The sequence below is a fragment of the Babylonia areolata genome, chromosome 6 (assembly GCF_041734735.1).
Source record: "Babylonia areolata isolate BAREFJ2019XMU chromosome 6, ASM4173473v1, whole genome shotgun sequence".
Taxonomy (NCBI): domain Eukaryota; kingdom Metazoa; phylum Mollusca; class Gastropoda; order Neogastropoda; family Buccinidae; genus Babylonia; species Babylonia areolata.
Genome location: NC_134881.1, coordinates 19,576,096 through 19,586,095, shown reverse-complemented (window position 1 = coordinate 19,586,095; position 10,000 = coordinate 19,576,096). Strand labels below are relative to the sequence as shown.

At 44.5% G+C, this 10,000-nt stretch overlaps 1 protein-coding gene and 1 long non-coding RNA gene across 2 annotated transcripts in view; both read right to left on the bottom strand.

The window, feature by feature from the left end:
- Positions 1-1,365, bottom strand: part of LOC143283314 (uncharacterized) — a 32,409-nt gene extending 31,044 nt beyond the window's left edge. Inside the window, exon 1 of the mRNA XM_076589504.1 lies at positions 1,059-1,365. Within this exon, the coding sequence (XP_076445619.1) occupies positions 1,059-1,137 (79 nt within the window). The 5' untranslated portion in view covers positions 1,138-1,365. The remainder of the gene's footprint in view (positions 1-1,058) is intronic.
- A 41-nt stretch (positions 1,366-1,406) lies between these two features.
- LOC143283313 (uncharacterized) overlaps positions 1,407-10,000 on the bottom strand; it is a 10,763-nt gene continuing 2,169 nt past the window's right edge. Inside the window, exons 2-3 of the long non-coding RNA XR_013055386.1 lie at positions 6,298-6,351; positions 1,407-2,224 (exon numbers count right to left, since the gene is read on the bottom strand). This is a non-coding gene — a long non-coding RNA (uncharacterized LOC143283313). The remainder of the gene's footprint in view (positions 2,225-6,297; positions 6,352-10,000) is intronic.

Genomic DNA, 10,000 nt, shown 5'->3' with positions numbered 1-10,000 from the left:
TTGTCCAGTATGTTTTTTACTTCTTCTTCTTCTTCTTCTTCGTTCGAGGGCTGCAACCCCCACGTTCACTCGTATGTACACGATTGGGCCTTTACATGTATGACCGTTTTCACCCCGCCATGTAGGCAGCCATACTCCGTTTTCGGGGGTGTGCATGCTGGGTATGTTCTTGTTTCCATAACCCACCGAACGCTGACATGGATTATAGGATCTTTAACGTGCGTATTTGATCTTCTGCTTGCATATACACACGAAGGGTGTTCAGGCACTAGCAGGTCTGCACATATGTTGACCTGGGAGATCGTAAAAATCTCCACCCTTCACCCACCAGGCGCCGCCACCGTGATTCGAACCCGGGACCCTCAGATTGACAGTCCAACGCTTTAACCACTCGGCTATTGCGCCCGTCGTTTTTTTACTTGGAATCTTGAAACACCACTGTCACTTTTCGCTCAGTTTGTTTTACTCTCTCTCTCTCTCCCTCTCTCTCTCTCTCTCTCTCTCTCCCACTGCCCCTTTCACCTTTCTTCTTGCGTTGACTGTAAGGATTGTGAGTCAACAATTTCACGAATATTGCATACACAATGGTTGTTGTATTGCTGGTCATTGTTTATTTGTTGTTTTTTTCCATCCAATCATAAAGCAGTATTTTCTCTCTTCATTTTTTCCTTCCTCCTACAAGATTCGTACGTTAAACTTCTACCATTATGCCCAGCTATTTAGTTAGTTAGTTAGTTGGTTAGTTAGTCTATCAGTTAATCAGTCACTCACTCACTCAGTCAGTCATTCAATTAGTTTACTGTTTGCTTAGTTACGTACTGGTTTATTGAATAGAAACAAATCGGAAAAGAAGAAAGTAGATATTTGGTTAATTGGTTAGTTAGTTAGTTAGTTAGTTAGTTAGTTAGTTAGTTAGTTAGTTAGTTAGTCAGCCAATTAATTAATCAGTCAGTCAGTCAGTTAGTAAGCTAGTCTATAGCAGCATAAGGTAAAAGGTAAGCGGAAAAAAAGAAAAAAAAGAAGAAGAAAATATTGAAAACAAACTCGAAAAGACTTACCTCCAACCAACAGCCAGACTGCCGATGCCGAAGAGGGCGTCAGGAACGGAAACAGAACTCCTTCACGTATATTCCTCATCTTTGATGGTGGTGGTGGTGGTGGTGGTGGTGTGCGGGGGTGGGGGCTGGGGGGGGGGTAGGGTAGTCAGAGAGAAAGAAAGACACAGAGAAGAAACAGACTAAACTTGTTGATCGGCTCACACCATCACCCTCCTCCTCCTCCTTCTCCTTCGGTCTATCCTTTCTGTCTACCTGTGTATCTTCCTTTTTATTTTTATTTTTTGGTTTAGCGATCAGTGACTATACTCGTTCCTCTCACTCCTCCCAGTCGGTTTCGAAAAGCTGCTTCGTGTTGTTGTCAGCATGCATCATCACAAGGTCCGGCATGTCCAGTCCAGAGTGCTGTCCTTCCTCTGGACATGTGAGTTATGTGTGTGTCCAACTACCTATCAGTCCTTTGACTTGACCACAGAGACGACGCCGGCAGGTGCGTCTCGCCGATACTGTAGTAGTCGGTACTCGGCACTCACGCGGTCGATTCTGAAGTAAATGCACAGATTGGTTGCAGTCCAGGTAGTAGTAGTAGTAGTAGTAGTAGTAGGAGTGAAGAGAGGTTGGGTGGGGAGGGGGAGAGGGAAGGAGGGAGGTGTGGCGGGGGGTGGGGGTGGGGGTGAATGCACAGATTGGTAGCAGCCCAGGTAGTGGTAGGAGTCTGACTCAAAACAGGACAGGGCGGCGAGGGACGATGACTCTCACATCGGGGTACGCCATGTGTGTATGTGCATGTATGTATGTGTGTATGTATATGTTGGTGCTAGTCCAGAAATGCGGCGATCGGTATTACGGTGATTGTTGTGTGTGTGTGTGTGTGTGTGTGTGTGTGTGTGTGTGTGTGTGTAGAAGGAACAACATGTGGTGGCATTCCAGAAGTAGAGAGGCAGACAGCAAAGGCTGCACGCGCTGGTTCAGTTGCAGCCGTGGTCAGACTCGGTAGATGCACGTGCCAAAAACCTTAATTGCTGATGATATGGGTTAGGAGGAGGAGGGGGAGGAGGAGGGGGAACGTGGAGTGCTGCGCTGTGCGGTGCTGTGCTGGACGTCTCACTTGATGGATGATTAAGTTGGTCGTTTGCTCCCTGGGTCAGGCACGTGTGCTTTCGTTACACCTGTGGAACACAACATCAACGTATGTACTGCTTGTTATGAAAGATAACGGAGTTTGGCTGCCAGCAAGGCGAGGTAAATATAAACAAAACGGTCACTCACGTAAAATGTTACATGTCTGTCTGACTGTGTGTGTGTGTGTGTGTGTGTGTGTGTGTGTGTGTGTGTGTGTGTGCGTGCGTGCTTGAAATCTGACTGAATGACACAGGAAACGAATGATGAACGCCCAATGGCAGCCGTCAGTCGGCTCTACCCACGTTGGCAGCCAGCCTGCCATGCAAATGACTCAGAATTTGGTAAGCGCCTAGAGCTTGGTCTCTGACCGAGGACAGGCGTTGTTTAAGTACACCAATAAATCAAATCAAATCAAGATGGCAGAGGAACCACAATAAACTACTTTGGAAGCTTCTGGTCAGGCATCTGCTTGGCAGATGTGGTGTAGCGTATATGGATTTGTCCGAACGCAGTGACGCCTCCTTGAGCTACTGAAACTGAAACTGACGGGTTTGAGAGTGAGGGTTCAGTTCAGGTTAGGTTCAGTTCCGTTCAGTTGGTGAAAAAGGTGTCAATGACTTCGGACAAATCCAATTATACGTTACACTGCATCTAATATAACAAGGGAAAACACAATAAAATAGCATAAATCGAAATAAATAAATATAAGTACATACATGGATACATTCAATAAATATTGATAAGAAACTCTAAGGAGAGCCGAACAGTACAGGGTCTTCAGAGACGAAGCCCCCCTCAGTCAAGCGTTTCGGCCCTTAACTCCTTACACTGAAAGGGGGCCGGGCCGCACCCAGGTCATGACTCCTGGATGCCCTTGTATTGCCGCCTTTTCTTTTTTTTCTTTTTTCCTGGTCCTCAGCAGGTTCGAACCCGCGCCTCCAGGTTGGTCGCCACTTCAGGACTGAGTCACCTTTTCTGGCAGACGTTTTAACCACTGAGCCATCGAACGCCTAGTTTGAGTAGGGAAATTTAATTTTCATTCCTCCTCGACCAGATCCAGCTGGAACTCTTTTCTGCTGCTTCTGCCATTGCCTTGAGAGCCCATGTCCTCTCTCTGCCAGAAATTGACAGCTGTTTCATGAGGCTGTATGCAGATGCGCCCACAAACCCTCTTGCACCAATCTCTATAGCGAGGACTTTGGCTTGGAAGCAAGATTCTCTCAGGCTGCTGGCTAGACTAGCAAACTTCTCGGTCTTGTAGATGTGGGCTTCCTCCATTCTGCTTTCGTATGGCACGGTGAGCTCAATTATAAATGAATGAATGAATAAACAGATAAATGAACAGATAGATACATAAATAAACAAATAGACAAATAAATAAAGAAACAAATCATTAAATGAATAAACAAACAAACAAATAAATGAATAATCAAATAAATAAATAAATAGTTCTTAAGTATCTTGGAAATGAGAACAAAACGGCTGTTGAAACAAGACACTGCGCGTCATGGAATAACGTCATGCCATGACTGAGTTCTTCAATGACGCACATCCACGTCTCGTGCAAACCGTTCTAATTTTTTTACCTCTAGCTCTAAATCTGCCCTGTTTTGTAAAGCTACACATCATAAAATTGGGAACTGAATTAATATTAGTTCGTGATATTCTCTCTGTCTCTCTCTCTCTCTCTCTCGTTTTATTTTATTCCATTTATTTTATTTTGTTTTGTTTTGTTTTGTATCTCATTTTCATCTTTTTTTCTTTTTTTTTCTTTTTTTTTTCAAAGCGGAGGTTGAGCGTTCACAAGGTATGTTACTTTATGCACAGTTTTCAACGTAAGCGCGTTGGGGTACGCTGCTGGTCAGGCATCTGCTTGGCAGATGTGGTGTAGCGTATATGGATTTGACCGAACGCAGTGACGCCTCCTTGAGCTACTGATACTGATACTTTCAACTCAAAGTGGGAGTGGCGTGCGTTTGCAAGGTAGGCTTCTGACATTTGCGAGGTAGTTTGCAGTAGTCTTAAGGAGCAAAGAAAGATGACGAAAAAAAAAAAGGAGAAAAAAATCGCACGATTTTCTTGAGAGAAAACCTGCTGCATTGACCTAATTTCGTTGTTGAGGTGGGATGTGTATATACATGTGTGTGTGTGTGTGCGTGCGCGCGCGAAAACCATACATCGGTGATGAAAAGGTCAGAATAGACTGTCACGCTGGATGATGCTGTTAAGAAATCAGGCTTGTGAATACAGGCAGGTGATGGGAAGAAAAAAACCAAAAAAAAACCCAAACAAACAATAGAGCAGAAACATCATGTCAGGAGAACCAACACAGTCGGTTCAGCAGTGGCGGGCATGCAGTCAATTAAGTACCCACATTCCCTATCTCATTATTTTTCCCCCTTTGCAGATGATGGCACAGTTCAATGATGCGGTTGGTTTTTTTAAAAAACCGATGCTTCGTATCGCAGTCTGTTGTTTTTTTTTTGGGGGGGGGGGAGGTGTGATTTTAGCAGCACGATGGTTTTCCTATTGTCTAAACTTGTGACAATATCCAAAAGCATGAGTATAGGCATTAGCCTGTAGATTTAATGCTCAAAATCAACAGCACGTTTTTTTTTTTGTTTTTTTGTTTTTGTTTTTTTTACCGTCTATCAAAAACAAGCAAACAAACAAAAGATAAATTTTAGCATCTAGAACATTTCCGCTTTTATTTCTAAACGCACGATTACTTACCAAAATACAATGTTGCTTATAGTATACTCGCCAACAATGATTCTGAGATTTGCTGTAGACTTGTGAAGACAACACACAGCTAGTTTTTGACATCTGTAAAGCTATATCGTACTATGCCGTATTGATATGGTAAAAGAAAAACAAGAGAGGCAAGGCCTTCAAGACTCGCTTGTGATAAATTAAGTCCCCTAGCATTAATTACAGAGTAATTTCCCTTTTTTACTATCTGCACCAAAACGTTTGCAAAATAAATAAAAATTCCATGCTTAGCAAAAGAAGTTCCTGTTTGAACAAAAAAATGATAATAATGACTCCTCTTGTTGTTGTGTCAGAATAAGAGGTCAAAGTGCCAAGTTTAGAGAATACAAAAAATATAAATATAACAGTAAATGCAGTTTGCATATAATTAGGCTTCTTTTTTATTTTTGGTGCCCATCCCAGAGGTGCAGTATTGTTTAAAACAAGATGACTGGAAAGAACTGAATTTGTTTCTATTTTTATGCCTAATTTGGTGTCAACTGACAAAGTATTTGCAGAGAAAATATCAATGTTAAAGTTTACCACGGACACACAGACACACGGACACACGACACACACACACACACACACACACACACACAGACAACCGAACACCAGGTTAAAACATTGACTCACTTTGTTTACACAAGTGAGTCAAAAAAAATCGATGATCAACATAATGTGAAAACCAAAGCAATGATGACTGCAGTCTGTTTACGCACACACCTAAATTCTGAATATGCACACCTTCTTTTTCTTTTCTTTTTTTCTTTTTTTCCCCCACTGTCTGCAATATCACCCTCCCTCCCTCCCTCCCCGTTCACCACACACGTACGAGCATATGCACGCACGAACGGGTGGACGCATACACTATACTACACTACGCTACACTACACTACACTACACTACACTACACTACACTGCACTGTACTGCACTACACACACGCGCGCGCACACACACACTCGCACTCACACATTACACCCGCACACAGACACACACACACTGACACAAACACACACACACACACACAACACACACACTGACACAAACACACACACACACTACCTTACACTACACTACACTACACTGCACAGCACTGCACTGCACTACACCACACACATATACACACACACACTCACACACAGACGCACTCACACTCACGCTCTCTCTCTTTGTCTCTCTCTCACACACACACGCACACACAACACACACAATACACATAGACACAGACACGGACACACACACACACAACACACACACACACACACACACACACCGCAAACCCCCCTCACACACACAGACAACACACAACACACACACACACAGAACACACACACACACACACACACAGAAAGTCGATTGATTTACCTGTCACACCGTCACGCATGGAGGACAAGGGACATCCACCCTTCCTGTACCTGGCTTTGCAACAACAACAGCAGCAGCAGCAACACGCATTATTATCACCATCACCACCACCATCATCATCATCGTCACTTTTCACGCTCGCACCGGAAAACACCTTACCCCACCTCACGCCAAGCCATTCCCACTTGAACATCACTCACACACACTGATTTCCACCTGCACACACTATCAACATTAAACACACACACACACACACACACAACCCGTACACACGCCCCTCAATTCCTTGCACACAAGATTGTCACATTCTTGTCAGCAAACAAACGTCATCACTACCACCTCACAAAGAAACAAAGAAGAGACCGTCTCCTTTCCAAGGGCACAGGGGGAAAATAAAAACGAACACACACACACACACACACACACACACACACACACACACACACACATGTGCGCAAAAAAAAAAAAAAAAAAAAAAAATCCGATTGTTCCAGAGCAGCTCAGAAAAAGCTTGCGTCTCGCTAGCAGACATTAAGAGCAAGAGAAGCGAGACAGGATCGGGGGAGAGGATGAAGAGGAGGAGGAGGAGGAGGAGGAGGAGGAAGAGGAGGGACAGTTGATGTTATCTTTCAAGGATGCAAAAGAGTCAGTGGAAGCCTGTGTGTGTGTGTGTGTGTGTGTAATAAAAATCGATATATTGCCAGCGACAGTTTTGTCGCAGAGAGAGAGAGGATTGACTTAGCTGTGTATCTGTCATACCTGTGACAGGTAGAGAGCTTGAGGGTGCTGTTCTCTCTGTCTCTCTGTCTCTCTCTCTCTGCTCTCTCTCTCTCTCTGTCTGTCTGTCTTTGTCTCTGTCACTCTTGTCTCTTTGTTTTTGTCTCTGTCACTCTCTCTCTCTGTGTCTTTGTCTCTTTCTCTGTGTTTGTGACCATCTGCCTCTATCTCTGGCTATGCCCTGCCCCACTCTCTGTCTGTCTGTCTTTGTCTCTGTCACTCTGTCTCTCTCTCTCTCTCTCTCTCTCTCTCTCTCTCTCTGTCTTTGTCTCTTTCTCTGTGTTTGTGACCATCTGCCTCTATCTCTGGCTATGCCCTGCCCTACTCTCTCTCTCTCTCTCTCTCTCTCTCTCTCTGTCTTTGTCACTCTGTCTCTCTGTGTTTTTGTCACTCTGTCTCTCTCTGTCTTTGTCACTCTGTCTCTCTGTGTTTTTGTCTGTCACTGTCTCTCTCTCGGCCTCTGCCTGTCTTCCCTCTCTGTCTCTGTCTCTCACTTCCTACCCTCTCCATCCGTTTCTATCTCCACCTCCACCCCCCCCCCCCCCCCTGTTCCCATCCCTTCTCCCACTGTCTCCTGTCTTTCTCCCCTTCTCTCCCTCTCCCCACTCTCTCTCTCTCCCTTTTTCTCTCTTCTCTCTCTCTCATTCTCTCTCTCTTTATCTTTCTTCCTTTCTCTCTCTCCCCCTGCCTCCCTCCGTCTCTCTATCTCTCCCTCTCTCTCCCTCACTCTCTCATTCTCTCTCTTTCTTTCTTTCTTTCTTTCTTCCTTTCTCTCTCCCTACCCCTCCCTCCCTCTCTCTCCCTCCATCCCCCCTCTCTCTCTCTCTCCCTCTCTCTCTCTCTCTCTCCCTTCCTCTCTCTCTCTCCTTCTCTCTCTTTTTTCTTTCTTCCTTTCTCTCTCCCTCCCCTCCCTCCCTCTCTCTTCCTCTCCCCATCCCTCCCTCTCTCTCTCTCTCTCCATCCCTCTCTCTCTCTCTCGCTCTCTCTCTTTCCCCCTCTCCCTGTCTCCCTCTCTCTCTCTCTCCCTCTCTCTCTCCTCTCTCTCTTTTTCCTTTCTCTCTCCCCCCCACCCTCCCTCTCTCTCCCTCTCCCCCCCTCTTTGTCTCTCTCTGCGGGTGCAAGTTGTATCACTCGTGACGTCTTCGTGTGTGTTCGTTGTGTTGGTGTTTGCGCCAACTTGCAGGCAATGGCTCGAGGCCGTATTTGGTGATGGTGATGGTGATGGCGACTGTGATTGTGACTGTGATGGTCTGTGTGTGTGTGTGTGTGTGTGTGTGTGTGTGTGTGTCTGTGTGTGTGTTTTGTCTGTGTGTGTGTGTGTGTGTGTGTGTGTGTCTGTGTGTGTGTGTGTGTCTGTGTGTGTGTGTGTTGTGTCTGTGTGTGTGTGTTGTCTGTGTGTGTGTGTGTGTGTGTGTGTGTGTTGTCTGTGTGTGTGTGTGTGTGTGCGTGCGTTAGTGTGTGTGTGTGTGTGTGTGTGTTGTCTGTGTCTGTGAGGAGAGTTTGCGGTCATGTGTGTGTGTGTGTGTGCGGGTGGGGATGGAGTTGCGGTCGTGCGAGTGTGTGTATGTGGATGTGATTGTGTGAGTGTGTGTGTGTGTGTGTGTGGGTGTGTGTGTGTGTGTGTGTGTGTGTGTGTGTGTGTGTGTGTGTGTGTGTTTTCTGCATGTGTTTGTGTGCGTGTGTTTATGCGTGTGTGTGCATGTGTGTGTGTGTGTGTGTGTGCGTGCGTGCGTGCGTGCGTGCGTGCGCGCCCTGTAATCTGATCATAATAATTCTCTTGTAAGCCTAGGTTCTGTATCTGGTATAACACTTTCGTGTAAACTGCCACAGTTTATTGAACTTGTCGAGGACTCCAAGCTACTCGCCAATGTTTCTGACTCTGTTGCCCATGAAATGTATTTGATGCGCAGTCAGTGTCATGCGATAGTGCATTCTGAAACTGGGAGGGTGAGGTGGGGGTGGGTTGGTGGGTAGGGGTGGAGAGGGCATTGGGGGGGAGGGGAGAGAGAGAAGGAGGAGGAGGCGGGGGAAGGCTCGATCAAATTTGAAACCAATATAAAAGAAATATATATTCATTCATTCACTCTTTCATTCTTTCATTCATTCATCAATTCATTCATTCAGAAGAAGCACAAGAAGCCGTGATTTTGCTTTTTAAAAAAATTAATAAAAATCTAAGAACATATCCTGTTTAATCAAGAATTATGCAGTTACAGACCATAACATACTGTGTAAATATCCGGTAATAATTATTCATGATTCTCTCTCTCTCTTTCTCTGTATATTGTATATATATATATATATATATATATATATATATATATATATATATATATATATATATATATATATATATACATATATATTTATTTATTTATTTATTTGTTGGCCAGTGATATATAATTGTCTTTCTGTGTTCGTATTCGGTAAAGACAAGTATTTTCTGTTGTAGGGTACCGGTATCAGACCAATACTATTTTTCTCAAGTAGATGCGTCGGTTGCAAACCAATATCTTCTCTAGTAATGCGCCGGATGAATGGCCGATATTTTCTCAAGTAATGCGCCGGCTGCAACATCAATATTTTCTCAAGTAATGCGCTGGTTGCAAACCAATATTTTTTTTCTCCTCAAGTAATGACCCAGTTACAGACTTGTACATTCTCTCTAAGTAAGTTGCCGGTAATAATAATAATAATAGGCCAATATATTATCTCACGTAATGCGCGTCGGTATCAGACCAATATTTTCTCCACCAGTGTGTTCCAAGAACAGGTCTGACTGTTTGACTCCTTACGCGATAACACTGCTTCAGTATTGTCATGCTACCGCCTACACTGATCGATTAAAACCTTATTTATTCATTATCGACCGACGGTATGATAGAACACGACAATGTGGTTTTTCCACGGTGCAAGGTGTCCGCTG